The 20,150-nt window shown below is 37.7% G+C and overlaps 2 protein-coding genes across 3 annotated transcripts; both read right to left on the bottom strand.

Annotated features, from left to right (window-relative positions):
• Positions 1 to 1,335: 1,335 nt before the first annotated feature.
• gal3st1b (galactose-3-O-sulfotransferase 1b) lies at positions 1,336 to 4,782 on the bottom strand. 2 transcript variants are annotated; one of them, XM_084745940.1, is made up of 2 exons: positions 4,700 to 4,782; positions 1,336 to 2,628 (listed from the first exon to the last, which is right to left on the bottom strand). In XM_084745940.1, the coding sequence occupies exon 2, from the start codon at positions 2,595 to 2,597 to the stop codon at positions 1,473 to 1,475; it is 1,125 nt and encodes a 374-aa protein (XP_084602066.1). In that variant the 5' UTR covers positions 2,598 to 2,628; positions 4,700 to 4,782; the 3' UTR covers positions 1,336 to 1,472. The 2 variants fall into 2 exon arrangements, with proteins under 2 accessions (XP_084602066.1, XP_084602065.1); XM_084745939.1 differs by lacking the exon at positions 4,700 to 4,782 and adding an exon at positions 3,635 to 4,168.
• Positions 4,783 to 7,109: 2,327 nt separating this feature from the next.
• Positions 7,110 to 18,204, bottom strand: prodha (proline dehydrogenase (oxidase) 1a). Its single transcript, XM_084745835.1, has 14 exons — positions 17,758 to 18,204; positions 17,365 to 17,573; positions 15,428 to 15,462; positions 14,261 to 14,410; positions 14,081 to 14,145; positions 13,460 to 13,576; positions 13,273 to 13,352; positions 12,960 to 13,041; positions 12,208 to 12,300; positions 11,500 to 11,646; positions 11,177 to 11,352; positions 10,995 to 11,093; positions 10,615 to 10,703; positions 7,110 to 9,131 (listed from the first exon to the last, which is right to left on the bottom strand). The coding sequence occupies exons 1-14, from the start codon at positions 18,094 to 18,096 to the stop codon at positions 8,941 to 8,943; spliced, it is 1,872 nt and encodes a 623-aa protein (XP_084601961.1). The 5' UTR covers positions 18,097 to 18,204; the 3' UTR covers positions 7,110 to 8,940.
• Positions 18,205 to 20,150: the final 1,946 nt, after the last annotated feature.

Below are 20,150 nucleotides of genomic sequence, written 5' to 3'. Positions count from 1 at the left end.
ATATAACATTAATATCATTTCAAAGAAACTACAAAATATGGTAGGCAAGGGTTTGACTTATTTTTGTGTAAGTTCTACTTTATTAGGCAGTTAAAGATGGGAGGACAATCAGGTGATAGGAAGGGACATGTTACAAGCAGCAAAGGCTCCTGGCTCATTTTGAGACCTAAATGCTACAAGCAGATGTTCATTGTCACATTTACAATATTAAAACAAAATTTAATGACTAATGAGTAAAAAAAACAAAACAATAATTACATGGTATATTTTGAAGCAAGTTTACAAAGAGCATTATATTTACAAAAGAAAAGGGCTGTCAAGCTGGCAGATGTATACCAGTAATTAGTTTTGTCAGTGTATTTTATAATGTATGTACAAGCTTTGCTTGAAGTAAATGATCATTCTCATGCACACAAAATTGTACATGAGGCCTCCTAAGAAAGTATTTTTTACCCCACTTATATTTTCACTATCCAATGAAATAGCATCTTAATTCAAGATGGATTATAAGGACATGCCTAGTGTGCCACAAATATTGTAATGAGTAAAGAAAATAGTTAAACTCAACTGATAAAGCTCTTATTCAGATTAACTTGTGTGGCCCGATGCTGAATATCCATGGATAAGAGGATAGCTTTAGCGTATGGTTGGTGTGTCACTGAAGCTTGCTAAATCTGCAAATAGTAGTATCTATAAACTAGATGATATTACCACAGCAACAAAGTAGCTTCCACTTGTGACTAAAAATTATGACTGTCTTGATTATTTAGCCCCATGAATCTAATCAATCGTTTCCTTGAGCCTCAGTTGAAGATGAAATATACACACCATTATTACTGTCAAGGATGAAGACATGTTTTGTAAACCACTGTGACAGAGTCAAGCAAGGTCACTGCTATTCAAATGCACTTCACACAGGTGAACCTGAACCATAGGCCTCTAGGGGGCACACTAACACTTCTCACCCTGCTGAAAAACAACAACGGTACCACTATCAGTGACTGACTAGTGGAAGATGTCACACCCTGATTTTAAGTCTTTGGCTTGACAAAAAGCACCGGGATCTAGACAGATATATTATCTTGTGTCCCCTGAGAGCCACACAGAAGCTTTGCACTTTATGTAAATCTCACCATAGAAATGAGTATCAGCTGCAGAATGGGTACAACAACACAGAGGAGTATTAGTGTTTGCACCTTAAGCCTGAACCCATTTTTAAAGAGTGTAAACATGGTTTTTAGTATTTTTTTATGTAGTGCACAGTGTTGGGAGATACAACTAACAGTTAGAAGCAATTAATTGCCAACAGATGATGAGGTATGTGAGAGAACCTGTATTATAAATGTTTCTGAATTTGCAATTCACATTCTGGGTGATAAAGTGACAATGAGGAAAACATTTGTTTCAAGTAGGTATCACATATATTTTGCAGGATAAATGACTGTATTTAGTCGTAAATGTGAGAATCAAAGTCAAAGTATAAAAATGGCATCTTTTAACCATCCCCACAGTCTAGTAAGCCACAAGCTCACGCCCAGGTCTGACAAGTATTGTATTTCAGGTGTGAGCATCTTTTCACAGATTGTCCTGAATTTGGGATCAACACTTTTCTTCATGTTGTACCCCAGGATGGACGACTCTCCAACTGGCTGCCAGGGCAGGAAGCGTCTGTCCTGAATTTTTTGAGCTTCTACTGCGCCTCCATCCTCAATGCAGATGGCCTTCATCTCAGCGTTTCTTCTTCTCAGTTCTTTAACCTCCTTGTTCATTCTTTCTCTTCCAAACGTCTCTACTCGAGCCCAGAAGGAAGCATTGAAGTGCTGATAGAGTTTCCAGTCAGCCCCGTTCCACTGTAAAGCTTTGGCTCTCAGCTCAGGGGTCAGCTGAGATACAGATGAGCTTCTGCGAGCGTTGAGCTTAAAATACAGGATGTCATCCATGGTCCAACAGAGTGTGTCCTTAAGCAGGATAAGAGACTGCTCAAAGTATTCTGCTATGAGAACCAGATCAAAACGTTTCGATAAGCTATGAATATCCCTCATTACACGAGGATCATCAGCCTCCAGGTTGTTCTCAAACCCAAAGTCAAAAAAGAGCAAATTTCTGAGATAGAACGAGTTGAAAGCCTCTGGGCTGTAGAAGGTCTGAGGACTGTGAAGAAACTCTGCCAGTTTGTCTCCTCTGATGCGCCATGTGAGAGGCACTGCTCTGTGATAATAATGGAAGGACGACTCAAAGAGATGCACTGGGTCACGCAGGATGGTGATGTACACAGCATCCGGAGGCAGGAGCTTGGCTACTTCTTGGTGGTCAAAGCGCATGTGGTTGCAAACAATGTTGAAGCAGTCTCCAGGCCTGTACTCCTTCACCTGGGAGCACTGGAAAGGCGATGGGTAGAAGAAGTCATTGCGTCCATCAGGAAAGGCAAATTTAAGCTTGTGCTTTTCTCCAAATCTGAAGAGGATGTTAAGTATGGTGCTACTGGCAGTTTTATGGGTCTTCATGAACATGATGTTCCTCCTGGGGGAGCACTCATCTGACATGGATGTTGTGCTTTGAGCAGGTGTGGTGACATTTTGCTTCAATAATTTGGCCATACTGACAGGACATGTGTCTTCTTGGGAGCCTCTATAAATAAAACACATGGATAAGCAAACAGGCCAACTAGCTTTGCTCAATAAAAATAATGCTTTCCAGCAGGAATATTGATTGATTATGATTTTGTATTTCATTATATCATGATATGGTTTTAAAGGCTGCATTACAGTCAAGTGATATAATTTTCTGAACAAACCAGACAGTTCTAGCAGTTTCTAATTTTTGCCTTTACTCATTAAGTCATTATATCCCCATTATTGATGATTATTTATCAAAAATCTCATTCTGTTAATGTTTTGTGAAAGCAATGGGCAAATAATAAAGGACGGATAATTACATGTCATGTTTGGTGGGGAAAATAAATTTGTTCCGTGTCTACCTGTTGTCCTTCTGTGTCCTCTGCCTGTTTTCCTGTTGCCTGTTGTCACAAAGTTTCAGTGACAGAAACACACAGTGTCTCCAGAGGTTAACTGAGCCACATGGCGCAAGGGGAGACACTACTGCTGCCAGAGGAGTGCTGACTAAGATGACAGCATTCATGTAAATAAATGATAAAATAATAGATTTGTGTATATTTCTCACTTTCCCTGATGATCTAAATAACTCATTTGAATAATTGCTAGTCTCCCAACTCATATCTTAAATATTTTGGCAGTAAAAAGTGACCTGTAGCCCGTAGCTAGAGGACCAAACCAAAGTGAGGCATAATGAAGGGAAGCAAGCAGTCTTTCAAAATGTAAAAATGAACCATTTTGCATCTATAATTAGCACATGTGCTTTGTCATAATACAGAATCTTACTCTAACATTATTATTACTAGACACTGACAGACAGCTGTGGTTATATTTAAATATTTAAATAATAATTATTGCAAGGAACTCAGTAATCACTGGATAGTGGTAGAAACATGTGCCCACCCAATTCTACGTCCCTGGCAAGAGTCATCACCACAATATTAGTCTCATTTGGTCAAAAATATTGCAATATTTGAAATTATTCCACAATGTCCAGCATTACTTTACTTGTAAATCTTTACCTAATCTTCACTTGGGTTGGATTTGTCAAGCAGTACAGCAGCAATATGATGTTGGTCAGTAAAACCCAGAGAATCAGGCCTCGTATTACAAATGTGCACTTTCCTTTGATGCACCCCATCACTGAAATCCAAATGAAAACCTGAAAATGAAATTAGAGACCACAGATGAGGAGAACATTGAAGGCAAAATACGTTTTGATACACATCTTGCTGGATTTCGCTGTGTAACTGTTGTGTGAGCAGTTACACAAAGCTCATAAACAGTTGTAGCCTAATGCCCTGTGGTAATTCTTTTACACAGGGGCCAGCTAATTACCCCCTAACCTCACCTCATCCCTTAATACACTAGAGTAATTATTCTGTAGAGCACAGACCTGATCCATTTAAATTAAATGCAACCTGGTATTTATCCCTGCTGAAAAGAAGAGGTTAAAGGAAGACATATGATCAACTGTAGCATAAGAAAAAGGGCAGCTACAGAGAATAGATTGCCTAAGCAAGAAAACTGCTGCATCATTCTTTCTGTCGAATAAAACAGAGTCCACATGTTTACAGTATAAACATGTTTATGGTGGTAAAATTGCCTTTACAACAACAGCAAAAACGGAAGAAGAAAAGAGCCACTAATATTGAAAACAGTTTCAGTACAAGCATCTTAAGGCTCGTGAAAATGGATAAATATTAAAACAGGTTTCTGCCGGTGACACTGGACAGATGCTCTCTCTTGATAGAACAATCATTTCACATAAATTTTTTGTGTGGGTGGGAGCATGTGGTTAGGTGTGTCTCTCTACATACCAGCTTTTACTTCTTATCTCAGTCCTCTATGTTCTCTATTTGCTACATTTCACATGTTTGTCTCATAGAGTAACTGTAGTATATTATTAAAGAATTTAACCTATATGTAAGATGTCTTCACTTGAAATAACTATTATGTAGACCAATTTTCTTCAAAAATTCAAAACTTCTTCTGATAATCAGAACAACAGATAGATTATAACTGATGCTGTAAATCAAAAAAGAACATAACATGTGGAGGAAATACAAGTAAAGAGCTTTATTTACCTGCAGACGACAGCATTAGCAGTGTCAGGGTGAGGATTCTCTACAAGGTGAAGGGAAATCCTCTACTGCTCAGCATGCACTCCTCGAGGTTTGATCTCATTGGCTGAGAGGACTGAAGCTATCAGATGTAAACTCTCCTCCCACAGACGCCGAATAGTTTTGTAAAATTGGTTGCTGTTGGATGGCACACCTACATATACCTGTTCAGACAGAACAGATTGCAGTCTGAAAAACAACACACACAGAACTGCTATTTAAGACGTGTTAAACTGAACATATTGTAATAAAAACTGTACTTAAATGCATAAGCTGTAAACAAACTCTAATTTGAAGAATGAAATATTATGCAGTATTTTCAAAGAAAATGCTCAGTTCACCATATTCTGATGTTGCACTCAGGTGTCATAGTGTCATACTGCTGTTATCCAGATTTTTTTTTAGAATTTAACCACTTCTTGATTGATCAGAATCTGAAGAGACAATGGATAGTAAAAATTTGGAGCTAAAACAGCATATTTGATAACCTGATAGCATTAGACAATTGCTAACATTAGCATTCAACCACTTCCTGGGCAATTAAACAACTACCAGTTATCAAATTTGTAGTTTTACCTTGAAATATGACCCCATGATCCCCCATGATTTTCACTGTACATTGTCTTTTCAATTCCTGATCAATTAGAAAAAAAATTTAAATAGTTATAATATAATAATAATTAGTCTGATTGTGTCCATTTATACTTAAAACACAGTAGGACAATATTATCCTTTTGATAACAGCATTTGAGCGTCCCACCCTGAGCATAGCCGCCATGTGAGTATGGTGAATTATCACCAGTATTACCATACTATGACAAGATTTTCCAAACCTTCACCAAGTGTTTTTTTTTTTTTTTTTTTTTTTTGTCTGCATTTGACCATTTAAACCCCAGCAGCTGATCAGAGAATGCAGATATGAATGATGAACTGATGAAAATCTTGTTTATTGTTTGAAAACTAGTTGGTCCAGTCATGAGAACACTGGTCCGCCCAGTAGAGCCTTTTTCTGTTTTTACATTGTTGTCTCACCCAGTAAGATGACTGAGGTTAGGAAATATGTTGTTACATTTACTGTAAACCATAATTCATCCATGACAACATATTTTGGTGCAGAATCCACACAAATGTTCAGGACTGTCCAAACAACATGAAAAATTTCACTTGATGTTCACTTGTCACAAATACTCCCTTATGAAACTGACATTTTTTTAATGTTAATTTTTGAGTTGATTTTATTAAAATCAAGATCAAGATCAGTCAACAACACATACGTTGTGCAGCATATATTTTGATAGTTGAATGAACTAAGAAGTGATTGCAAAAATACACACGTATTTCAGTCTCTTGTTCAGTGAAATTTGTGTTCACTTAAAAATACAAAAAAATCTTTTGCTGTTGCAACATTAAACTGCAGCAACTTCCTGTGTTTTTACCAACTCATTATGTTCTTGTACTCGCAATTTAGTAAAAAATGAGCCAAAGCAACATTTAGCAGCCTCCCCAGTATGCGTTGTGTGAATGTTAAAACTCTCCTGAAACCCTCTCTTTTTATAGTTTCAAGAAAACATACCGAAACTTGCTGTGTCTCAACATCTTATGACAAACCACGGTTTGTTTTCACAAAAATGAAAACACTGAAGACATTTGTTGGTGATTTTCAACAATGTGACTGAACGTTTGTTAGTTCCAAATCAACAAAGACAAAACAATGAGGTAACAAAACAATAAAAAATAATAATTGTATAACACATCTTTGTGTTGTGGGACTGAGTGACTGTTGTTCTTTCGTTTCCAGACATCTGGCCACAGGTGCTGCTTCAGCTGCTGTTGACTTTGGCTGGCAGTCATCTCTGATTCAGTAGGTCACATTGATTTGGCACAGGGAGTCCACTGGTGTTTGTGTGGCATCGTTGTTGATGTCACTGACAATAAAATACGTCAGCAGCGAGGACAAACAGATCTCTGTTACTACGAGATAAGATCCTGGATCTGTCCAGTCTGAGGTGCTGGAGTGATGGTCGCCTACACTGGCAGAAGGTGAAGTTTGTACAACTTCAAGGTTTAAAGTTTAGTCATGATGTCAGTATTTTAAACTTGCTTTTTATGGATTTTAATATTGTTTTTTATAATTTCACTGTCTTATTAACTTTGTGTTTTATTAAACAACACAATATTGCATCAACTGCTTCTATTGTCTTTTATTATAATTGTATGTATTTTATACATTTCTTTGAAAAGGACAGTTAAAAATATTGTCATTATGATTACTGTGCAATATCTGAGCTTTTATTTGGTTATTTGTAGCTCAGTTTTGTTTTCGTTAATGTCCACTTCCAACATCCACAGCTGCAATAAGAATACATCAGCGCAATTCCTTTTATGTAAACTGTACTTTATTGTATTAATCAATAATTACAAATATTTTACAACTGTACAAAACATGGTATACACTGATACAGCAATGATGAGGAAACCAAAAACAAAAGAGTGAAAAACACCAAAGAAAATGTACTAACAGACGTTCATTACAGGTGAGAGATATTAAAATGAAAGGCTTTTCTCTCAGATTACAGTAAACCACTCAAACTGGTTATTCTCTTATGGTCTTCTCTCTCCACACTAACAAAAGCAGCTTGTGTGTTCCTGTCATGGTGTTAAAATTCTGACACTGAGACTGGAAAAAGAAAAAAATTAAATTACTTTATGTTTTTATGACTATCAAATTATCATCACTTCATCGGTTGTGTAAAAAAACAGTAACAGTGAAGTTGTTTTTGTATAATTCATCTCCAAAAACATCTTGTATATTTTATTCAACTTCAGTTAAAAAGGATCAACTTCAATTCAGTTTCTAATTTTAAGTTTTGCAAAGGTTTAAAAAATCAATTTCTACACCTAAAAAAACAACACTTCAATTTACAGACTGAACTCGCAGGCCGTTTCTCCACCCATGCAGCTTATGTAACAGCGCAGGTGTTCTTTGAGTACTTGTGTGCACTTTTCCACGAAAAAAAAAAATCACAGCAGTAACCACGACATGTTTATGGAACATTCTGGAACGCAGGACACACAACAGTTCCTGGTTTTCTGCTTTGAACATCTGTTGCTGTTTGATGAACAGAGGATGTTCTTGACTACAGGCGTGAATGATTCCATGAAATGGATCAGACCGAGTCGCTCCTCATCCTTGTACTGCTCAGTAGACAGTAAAAGGACTTCTGTCAGCACATTGAAAGGCCACTTCCAAATAACAAGTGGCTCATTTAATGTCAACATTACGAAAACCTGGATCTGCTTTTTGTCAAATTTTACATTTTATCTGCTATTTGACTTATTTGGATTGTAATGCTGAAATTAGAGTTATACTTTGATGAACAACAGATTGGCTTAAAATCAAGAATATGAACATAGATCTTAACAAATCTAAGTCATTTTATGTAATCAAAATCATGCTACATAATGAACTACTTCTTCATTATGCAGCGTTATGCTATTCATACTGTAGATTAATACAATGATCCATAGTATTGGTAATGACCATGCTAACATACTTTACAATACAACTGGTTTGGAGGAGTATATCCTAACAAAAACAAAGTAGTAGCTGAATGCTTCCAGTTAATCTTGTGGAAACAATAATAAGGCACTTGTGAATGACAGCTACATCCGACAAACTAAACTGAACAGAACATACAGTACAAAGTGTCTTTTACCATTAAAAAAGCACAAAACAGATTTTAAATACAAGTAACCAAACATACACAATATTTTTCTTTGCCTGTACTGAATAATTCCATGGTGTATGTCAGAAAGGATCAATGTTTAGAGGTACAAACATTCAATAAAAAGGAGTAAGTTTTTGATTCCACTCTGGTAGCTGATTTTTGAGTTAAAGTAATTTTGATTTCATTTCTTAATGGAACAGCACATGTATCTCCACAGTGTATTATTACAGCTGCATTTTAAACACGTATGTGTTAAAAAATACAGCTAAAAATAAAAGAAATCTCTATCACTAACCATACCAAACTTTAAAATATCCATCAGTGAAATTGCAAAACTTTCCTTCACACAGTGCAACCTAACAAGCCAAGGAAGGACATTAATCTTCCTCCTCTACAAAGAGCAGCTAGCAGCAGGTATTGGTACAGTACACATGGTGGAATGCTTACACTGCAGTTAGTATGTTGTGGTCCTGTAACTTAGTAGACAGGCTTGTAGAAAATCTGACCAGCCAGCATCCTGCGTTTCAGCTCCGTCCACAGCAGGCTGCGCTCTCTCTGGGATCCCTTCATGAAACCACGGTTCTCTTGAGCGCGGCGAGACAGATAAGGAATGACCTCGTTGACGGGGCCATACGGGACATACTTGTAGACTGGGAAACCTGCTTGACCTGTTTTCAACACAGAGCCAGAAGACAAGTCTTAAATCAAAGTCCACCATCTCCACCGTGTGTGCATTCAAGGACTTTGTATGTCATGTCCAGCAGCAGAATTTAAATATGAATGTAGCAGAGAAATAGCCAGAATAGTTACAGCTCACTAGGGCCACCCAGTTAATGTGTCACAAAATATCATTATAATGAAGTACTGTGATGCTGCAGAGATGTCCCTGCATTCAAATAGTGTTGTCCATATGTAGGAAAACATGTTTGTTTGGTGCAGACCCCAATAAAGGTTGTATCATATATATTTTTTTCCAGTGAAAATTAAAATTGTGACGCAAAAAGAGCTGCAACGATTAGATTATTAATTCATTAGTTGTCAATTATAAAGTAATAATTATATAAAAATAATAATCGCCATTCCCCTTCTTCATTCCTCTACAACAGAAAACTGAATATCTTTGGGTTGTGGACAAAAAAGACATTTGAGGACATTACCTGGGGCTTTAGGAAACACTGCTCAACTTTTTTCACAATTTTCTGACATTGATTAATCAAAAAAAAAAAAAAAAAAGATTAATGTGAATCGATAATTCCCGTTCCCACTAATTGTGAATCATATCACAATCACAATAACTGACAGTAGCTCATAAAGTTAACAAGGTAGACTCATATTTAGTCAGCTCAATGAAATAATGGTAAAGTAGATTAAAACATTATGTTTTTAATAAGGAATGAATTTATCACAAATAAATATTGTATTAAGATAGCACTCATATATAAAAATGTAGTTTTGATATTGAATGTCAAATGATATGACAAGGTCGAACCAGCTCTGTGGGAGGAAAGGTCGGACTGCGACAGCATTTTATTGCACCATCATTTAAACATCAGCTAACTATTGAAAATCAAAGCTCAGTGCCCTTCACATTGGCATGAGGTTGATGTAATGTCTCAATTTTCTATATCTCAGTCGCATGACACATTTTAAATCATCTTAACCATGCAAAGAGAAACTGTAAGATTACTTTTAGAGAAAACTTAATGTTAGCACAACTTAAAAAGCTATTACACACCCAGTAGTATACTGACTGTTTAAATTTCTACTGAGAAAAATCTGGTGAGCTAACTGGTTTCACATCATCATAATCCTGGGATTTAACATGTATACTACATTACTGTCCAACAATTTTGGGTAGTGGTGTGTTCCTCTTCAGACCCATAGCGTGCATCTCTGCTGAACCAAACTAACATAACATTCTGTAATAGACAGTCAAGGTAATTGAGAACTTGGAGCTGTTTGCTCCAGGGATATCTATAGATTGGACAGAACATTTTGTAAGGTCAATGGCTGTCTGAGTGTTGAAAAGCTGACGTATGTAGGGGCTACGTTTCAGTGGAAAATCTATGACCACATGACTATGTGATGTAAGATGTCGTGATTCCATAACATACTGTTTACTTTTGGTATATGAGCTGAGTGTTAACATACCTAGTGGGAAGCTGATCTGGTCACACATTCCCAGCAGCTGTCCAAAGTAAACCTTATTCTCAGTGGGTGAAAGGCCCATCTCATTCATCCTGAAAAAACACAAAGAAAACACATATGTTTAAGTTACATAATAAGAGCTAAAGTGCAGTATTCCGCCACTGATGTGGCAATATCACTCTATAATTCCTTTAATTGCTTTGGAAAGTTCACAAAGAATGTATTTGACTTAGCTCAGTGCTCTAGGAATTAGTTTAAACCATTAGGATTAGTTCTTTATGAATGAGAGGATTATAGCTCTAGAGTATGTTCAAACAAAATCTGGAATTTGTATGTGCCAAATGCCAAATCTTTGAATTTTTCATGCAGGCATGAGAACGTACTTTTCTAGGGTAAATTTCACTGTGTCCTCATTGTGAGTTGCAACCATGATATTTGCTTTCCTGTTGTGTTCAATCTCCTCCAGCACATACTCCAAGCACCTGGACAAACAAGGCAGATGGTTAGGATATAAGACATTTCGTAGCCGGACCACAAATGGCTTGGATGATAATTCAAAACTTACTTGTGGTACATCCTGTTTGTGGCCTCGTAGTCTGGGTTTATTGGGTCTTCGTAACCAATCTCTTTGGCCCTGTCTCTTTCTTGGTACATGTAGGCTCCACGCACCAGTTTGGCACCAAAGTACCAGCCCTCCCGTCGTGACAGCTCAATGTCCACAGTTACATTGTCATAGGCTTCCTAAAAGAATTAAAGAACACCAAAAGATATGACCGCATTCAAACATTCCTTAAGGCCAGGGCAAATCTATAGCTACACAAACAATATTTACATGGGAAATGTGTCCTAAAATGGTCATGATTAGTAATGATGGAACTGTGCCGTCACCTTGAGGTAACACTGGTAAGTGTTGAAAATGATCGGCTTCTCTCTGTTGAATTTCCTCTGCATCTCCAGGGTGAGTCGACTGATAGCCGGTTGGAAGTACGTCTGCTCGGCATCCACCATTAGCCTTACCCCATTCTCCATGGCATACTAGGACGGATAGACAAAGAGTCTTTACAGTTTATTAGGCTTTATAAGTGAATAATTAATGTGCAAGACGAGCAGGGGTTCATCACTTCAGCAAACACAATTCATTCCTGATTTCTTTTAACTAGACCTGGCTGGGACTGATGTGTTCCGATAATAGTATCGGATGCTGATACTGACATTGCCAATCCTTGCTTTTTATTAATTATAAACATGTAATAATGCTATTTTAATCCCATATCCAAAATGTTAGTTAATTAGTAATTTAACTGTTCTACAAAGATATCCAGACGTGCAGGCAGAGCTTGCACTGGCTTAGACCATGAACCCACTGTGCCGTAACATGAGACAGACTGCAACTGAGTGAGCTATTAACAGTCGGCTACCTCAACATGTCCTTAGTTTGGAGATACTTTAGTCTCAAAACACAGAAAAGCAAGACAGTGTATTAGTGCATCTCTACTTTAACCCAGCTCTTTGTTTGCGATAAATTGGATTTAGAGTTCTATATCAGCTCTTGAAATAATTTATTAATTGCACATTTATTTGTTTTGGTATGCTCACCTTGGCCAGAACGTCCACTCTCTGCAGCATTCTCTTCATCTGCCTCTCCTCCTCAGCAGTAAACGTATTCAACAGAGGTTCCAGGTGGCCCGTCTGCACAACCAACACATAAAGCACTGAATCATTTGGCATTTGTTTTGCAGGTTAAAACGGCAAACTCTATCAGTATGTGACAGGCAGGGCAGACATTAGGTGGGTTGGGGTGAGAGCAGCATGAGTGTCCCTGCCATTTTGTCTCGTGTCCCTTTTCAAGCTGATAGAGTTTCTCAGCTGCCCTCAGTAACGCTGGCTACAGTAACAAGGGCACTATGACTCGGCATAAACCAACGCTGTAGAAATGTGAAGAGCACTCCATGTCCCAAATGTTAGGAAAAGTAGATTTTTCTTCACCGGAGCAAATGTTTACTTGTGGGAAGAACATATGATACAAGTTATTATCTTGTGGGAAGAAGATCAACTGTACTTGCAGGAATCATATTAACATGTTCCCACAGTATGATAAAGAAGTCCAGTTCTGATGGGGGAAACAACAACTGTTATTTTACATCTATTTTACTGACTTATGATATGGTTTACTGCTATCAAATGCAGTAACACTTCTGAAGACATGCCCTCTTGGAAGATTATATTAATGCTATCTGTGTTTATTTGGACTGATTTAACCAAGGATCACTTCAATTGCGGTCATTTCTGAACTACAAAAAATGGTCCATTCTTGTCGCTTGCCACCATTAAATGTTTACATGACTCACCTCAAGGTTTGGCACCATCAGCAAATTGGAGATTTTTGTTGTATCGTCTATTAAACTGTTCCAGTCCAGCAGATCTATTGTTCTGGAAATAAGATGAGAAAATCTATGTTAAAATATGTGAAATTCTATTAAAACATACTTAAATATCACTGCTTCAGTTCAGTTAAATGCAATATGGTGAGACAACAGGACTTCTGGTACTTGTCCATCTATACACTCCCTGTTTAAGGCCAGAGATTTTATTGTATTGATGCAGAGTACAAAACTATTACTGTGGAGTATTTGTTGTTATCATTGTTAGCACTTATCTTACCCTGACAAGCCCAGTTTCTCTCCAGTAAACCAATTCTCAATGTCGTCCTTGGCTCCAACACCCATCTTGGTCAAACTTTCCTACAAAGAAACAATTCAATCATTAAGAAAAGATGTTTCAGCAGATTATTATGCCGTTATGGCTGAACATTACATGAACCTGCAGTGCTGAGGGCAAGATGATACACCTTGAGTTGTTCCAGCTCCAGTTTTTGTTCCAGAACCATCATTTCAGATTTCCCCTGTTGTGCTGCAAGGAAGTTGAAGAACCGTCTCCATTTAACCAGGACTTCTGAAAACTGGAGCTGTTCAAACACAGAGTGATTCATCAATGATAAAATGAAAATACTGGCTATGAAACATATTTTGATGCGGTCAGTTGGAAGCATCAGTATTTTATTCACACAAAATCACACATTTTGCTCATTGTCAAGTGGAACATAATTTACATCTGGAGGAAGTGTGACTTGGTGAGGTATGAAGTACGACTCCACCATGTGACTCAGAAAATGTGGCTTTCCCTACACCTGACTCAGTTTCATTCTTGTTTCATTTCCTGCAATGTTGAATTCTGGTTGCTATATTAGAATATGACTGGTAACACTACAGGCAAATACCAGGGTTTGTACACAGTAATGAGATTTATGATCATACTAATGAATTGGCATTGTCTCAAAACCATAAAAAGATGGCTCATATATTATTTTCCCGTTACCCTGTAATGTTGATCTTGTGTCTTGTTAGACCTGGCAGCACTACTGTTGCAATTCTGCATTAACTGAAAGTTAATACAGAAGACGTGCACTTACAAGGAACTGTGGGCGTCCGAGAGCTGTCAGTTTGATGGCAGAAAATCCATCTGCAGAGGCTCCCCCTGAAAGTGATAACACATTTTACATCACTCGCGATTTTAGTGTTTGTACATCTATTATAATAATAACAACCAACGTTAATATTTTTCTTAATTTCTTTTTCAGAAACCTATTTACCAGAGGCCTTAATGCAGTTTATGAAGGTCTCCATTTGATTGTCACATTTGGCCTCATCTGCATAAAAGTAGGTACGAGCACTGATGACCCCTCCTCGCCTGTCTCCAAACTGACGATGGGCCTTGTACTTCTTCTCACGGTGGTCAGCCCCTGGGGTGGAACAAAGGTTAACATTAGCTTCTGGCCATGGAAAGAGTCTTTGCCTGAAACTTAAAAGCTTTTGACAGAATTTTGGATTTTGAACTACTATTAATTTTCAGCTCACTGGAAGGTAAATGTCTATTATATTTATTATCATTGAGATTACTTAATAATAATATCAATAATTCATAATATTCACAACATCATAAGATTAATTATATTCAGAAATTATATTAAAATCAAACACATATTACACATAATTATTAACAGTATTTTTCTTTTTTCTACAACTTGACTGTGAAATAAACTTATTTCAATTATATAAGCTTTTGCTTTGAGTTGTGCATTTATTTATTTATTTATGCTACAACAAGTGTATCACAAGCATCATAAGTATCATAATATTCTTCTAATGCCAATGAACAGCCATCTGTTTCTGTTGATGTGGTACCAAAAATACTAAAACTACACCACAAAAAATGATCCGAAGAATATATATTAAGGAAGCTGTGTTTCTTACTGATAAATTAACATTTAATTATCATAACAGGTTTGAAAACAACCGTAGTACTAGTGGGTGAATGATATACTTAAGATTCAAACATCAACCCTGAAACATGAGCCAAGCTTCTCATGGTGGGCACCTGACTGGACAGTTCAGGTCCAACTAAATCCAGATATAACCAGTGCTGTCCACGCCAAACCACATGGTTGCCTGACTAGAAACACCAACTGTGACACTCGTGTTGCATTCAGGCCAACATGAGGCAGCTGAATATCAAAGCACACCAGTAGTTTGGTCTTGCCAGTTCCTAGCCACGCCATCAGTTCTTTTTTTAGCACTGTGAATATTTCAAATTTCATATATGTTTTTATATATTATTTGCGCTCTGTCCTAGTTTGTACTACAACTTCTGCAACTGAGCTAGCAGTAGATGATAAAAGATGATGCAACTAATTTGGAAATTGAACAGTTAACACTTCATTACAAGCAATGAATAAGTTCATTTCAACTGATATACAAACCTGGACTTTCTTTTTCTGCTTCAGAAACACACGAACTGAAAAAGAAGGACGGATTGACATCAGAATAAAAAAAAGCAAAGATTTCCTCAAATAAATGCTAAAATTTTCTACAGATATGCGAAAAAGAGCATCTATATTTTCTGTCAGTCTTATAATTTCTCATGTAACTTGGATCATTTCAGATCAGGTAATTAAACAAACACTATGCCAACACTGAACACAGGAAGGTTGTGATTTCTCTACTGTGATCTAAGAAGATTATATTGAAGGGTGGAAGCAACGCAAGAAAGGCGAATGTTTTTACTTCACAAGGCACTGTAACCAGTTTTGCTGAGGTTTTTTTTTTTCAGTTGTAATGATGACCTCCTTTTCTAGGCATGTTGTGACATGAGAGACGCATCAAGTAACACACAGTGCTCAATGTGTTGTTTTTTTGTTGTGGAGCCAGGAGACTTTCTGTGGTAAGAGCCTTTGGGAAGATAACTGCCTCCTAATAAAAAAAATCTGTTTGTATTTGCTTCAGCATATGTACGTTCGTGCTTAGAAAGATAATCCGTGTTTTTTAAAAAAAGCTTATTTCCTCTGTAGATCATTGCATAACTACACCATGTGTTTGCCCCATGCACGGCTCCAGGACATGACTCTAAAAGGCTGGCAGCTTTTTCATGAAGTAAACTCCCCGCCCCTGCTGAATAACCAGCCCAACCAATCAGAGGAAAGGAGGCCTGCCCTAGTCGACCAATAGAAGGACAGGCACTGTTTTGCTACTAGAGATGAAATGAAAGACACATTCTCTTTACAGGGAGGAAATACACTGTAAAGAATATCACTCGTGCTAATTTGATAAAAGGCCAGACTTGAAGGAATAAAAATAAACTGATATCAAATTATACCTCATTTGAATGTTTATGACACAGTGTCAGAAGATTATTTGCAGAGGAAGAACATGTGATGGAGAAACAGGCACGAGAAACTCAAGTTCACAAACAGAGTAGTAAAATAAAGTGGTCTGACCAGACTTTTAACTAGGATTTCAAATATCAGTGCCATATATTTTGAGGAGTGAAACTAGCCTGCATCATTATTGGTTTAACCTGCAAGGGAGGCCAAGAACAAAATGAGTTGTGGAGTCATATAATATGCACTCCATAGAAACAGAGCTATTGTTTGGAAGAACAGAAATCAATTAATGTGAAGTTTTTTGTACTGTAAACAAGTCATCTTAATTCCAGTCTGTTACTAATATCTCCTCACCTGTTTTTTTAACTTTTTATTTCTTTTATGAAAGTACTGCAAAATTATTCAAACTACTATCGAAATTACTATACGACAAGTGCTATATCCAAACTGCAGGAGCTAAATGTTTTGGTTTAAGGACAATGACTAAAATAAAGTCAGTAGTCATACTTTCACTCACTTTAATAGAGCCAGGATTGGACTAACCACAATTTATCTGTTTTAAATTCGACTTATCATAATGACACTGCTGCAAAGCCATTATTATTGGAAATAACAACAAATTTCTTTTATTCCTGTAACTGCATTTGTGCAACTGCTGTTATAAACATGCACAGAGAGGGATGGGGGGTAGGAGTTTCTTCCCGTTTGTTCCAGTTTCCCTTGGTTTTTAGAGGGTATTTCTTTGTCTTTGTAAGAGCATGGGCTGGGCCAGAAACTGATATTGTTGTGGAGCATGTGATACTGGGTATTCAAATAAACCTGACTGCACACGCCTTTTCAGTTTTGTGTGTTATGTAACTCATGAAAGGCTGCTCCTCTGGGGCGCATATGGCATAAATTAAAGTTGAGATACTGATCACCTGTGCTTGGCTTCAAATTTTAACACTATGTGAACCACGACATTTAATGAGAGAGCATCCTGCATTATAGTCTTTACTGAACTTCAGCTAAGTCACATGTAAACATTATGTACTTACTCCATTTCCTTATTCTCCGCCTCCTCCTGTGTCAAGTCCTCTTCAACACTGTAGTCCAAAACTGCCCCCACACCAAAGGCCTGATTCTTATGAATTAAAGGTTTGATGGAGTTGTGGTCTTCCCCAGCCACAAACTGGCCATAGAAGGTCATTTTCATCATCTTCTCAAACATCCACTGACCGAGAACCTTCTTACTCAGATCCATCAGCTGGACACAAAACAAGGACAGGAAGTTATTCTACCTCAGTTTTCCAATATTTTGTACTATTATAATACCGTACTACTGATTATTACACAGTTATACATACATGTGTGTATATATCAAGTTGTTACATCAATACATCTTTTTTTTTCTTATATCAGAGGCAAACTTTTGAATTAAATCAACTCACCTCTTTGTTCTTTTCAACGAGGAAGTCAAAGGTACAGAGCTTGAACACCAGCAGACTTCGCAGCAGTTCAATGTTACGTTTACTTTTGTAGGCTTCCTGTGTGTTGTTGAAGTCAATGTGGATTTTATTTAACTGCGTATTTGTGACATTTCTGGTCTGTGTGATGAGCTCAACCGGCTCAGTCTCCACCACGGTGCAGTCGTCCATCTGCGGCTCCTTCTCCTCATGGGTCTTTGTGGATGCGACTGTTGACCGACATCTTCCAGGTAAAACGCGGATCTTGTTGACGTTGTTCGAGTTCACCCTCGCGACAGCCGCTAGAAATTTAGTATACGACATGGTTCCCTTTACTTTATGAAAGCAAAAAGCCCGCAAACGACGACTACCTTCCTCTCCTTTACGTTGCGCTCGTTTCTCGAGCCAAGATGCTGCCTAAAGAGCGCGCGCCAGGCGGTTATTTTTAAATCACTTCATGTTGGGGGGCGGTGCCTCACGTGTTACGTCACGCTGGCTGGCATCTCGCGTACACGAGCATTTCTTGCATTGATCTGAAAGGTCCTTGCAATGCAAACCACAGTGAGATTGAGTTTCTTCCTGTGGCTGTGTTAACAAATAAATTATGTCTAACTGTCTAACCACCTCATGCAAATATTTCCCCAGAAAAAGACCATTTGGTTTGCTCTAAGTGTCAACTTATTCCAGAGAAGTGTGCAGATATTTTGAAGTTAAAAGTCAAGGTTTAAGGTTCCTTTATTTGTCTCCCTTAGGAATAATTTGTCTCGGACACAGGGAAGCTGAACAAAACCAGACATCACAGTACAAACAACAGGAAACAAGTACATCAATAAATTGGCCACAAGTGCAGAACATCAAAAAAAGGCTCGATGCAGATTAAGCCGCCCACATTCTTAACATTCAATAAGTGGCCAGTGGGGTTGAGATCTGGTGAAGCAAATGATTAACATCATTCTCGTTGTTGCAGCAGTCTGTGATTCCCCCCTCCTCTCACTGGACAGATGACCAATCATATTTGATGATAATGGGGTGGCACTTGGGGTCACCAGTCAGATTTCCAGGCACCCCACCACCCCCCTGCTCTAGAAACGCCTCGTTCACACCTAAAGGTCCAGTTCCTGAATCGAACCAATGCCAGGATGATGCACTGTTTCAGTTTTTCAGCTGGTCCAGTTTGTGTTCACAAAGGCAAAGTTCAAACATCCACGAATGAACAAAAGTGGTGTGGTGGAAAAGTCTTTTGATTATTGGTCATGCAGTCAGCAGGTAAAAGACAACAAACTTGTCCCAATTTCTATCTGAACATTTTACATCACGGAGCACCAACAGATTCTGTTCAGGTTGATGTTCATCTGGAGCACATATCAGCAGACTCTTGAGAACCGCACATATGAACGTCTCATAAGACAGCGGGATATAATGATATATAATGAGTCCAGGTTTGTGCCAATGCGTTCAGGCCTAGACTCAAACTATGGTACTGTGACAGTCCTCCTGAGTTCTTTGATGGGCTGTCTTTCCGTTACTTTCTGGCTGGGCTGGTTTTCCCACACTTCACGTCTGGGCTCAGCTGGAGGGCTCTAATTACCACCTGTGCTGCTGATGAGTCAGACAATTTTTCTCTCTCACCCTGGGCACATGGTTTGTGATTCAGTCAAGCATAAATACACTACTGATGTTAGCTAAACACACTTTAAATACATACTTTTGTTGAAGAATATTTTGAGAAGCCATGCTGAAAGTGGCTACATAAGAAGCGCAAATTCATTTAAATCTGCACCGAATGGCGCAGTATGGTACTTGGAAAGCTCAATATTTTCTGAGATGGGGCATGATGTAAAAAGTTTTGGACACACTGCAGTAAGACACAATTACAAAATGTCACACTGTCACATTGTTTTGTGTCTCCTAGGCCATTTCAATAAAATAAAATAAAAATCTAATTCAACACCACATCACAGCCTGAGACAAAAATGAACATTGCATATTTCCCGTTTTATTACCAGCCTTATCATGCATTGGATGATGCATTATGTCTACTCCATATTACACATGTAAGCATAAGTGTCCATGGTATTTCACCCACTGTAGCTCAGTTTATCTGCCAGTTTGGTCTTTCTAGTTGCAGTCTCTTTTAACTTGCACAGTATGTTACCCTTCAGAATCACAACAATTTGGGTCTCACTTCCTTCCCTTAACATGCACATTTATATTGACAGCATTAGATGTCTTCTTTTGATGCAAATTTTTTATCTTTTATTGGATTACCTTACTGCATTGCAAGGTTTGTTATATCAATATATCAGTATAGTAATGTATTATATATTATTGTAACTTTTTGCCTGTAATTTGCCATAAAGAATTGCAAGTTTCTTAAT

The sequence above is a fragment of the Lutjanus erythropterus genome, chromosome 20 (assembly GCF_056507025.1).
Source record: "Lutjanus erythropterus isolate fLutEry1 chromosome 20, fLutEry1.hap2, whole genome shotgun sequence".
Taxonomy (NCBI): domain Eukaryota; kingdom Metazoa; phylum Chordata; class Actinopteri; order Lutjaniformes; family Lutjanidae; genus Lutjanus; species Lutjanus erythropterus.
This window is presented reverse-complemented; position numbering and strand designations above follow the sequence as displayed.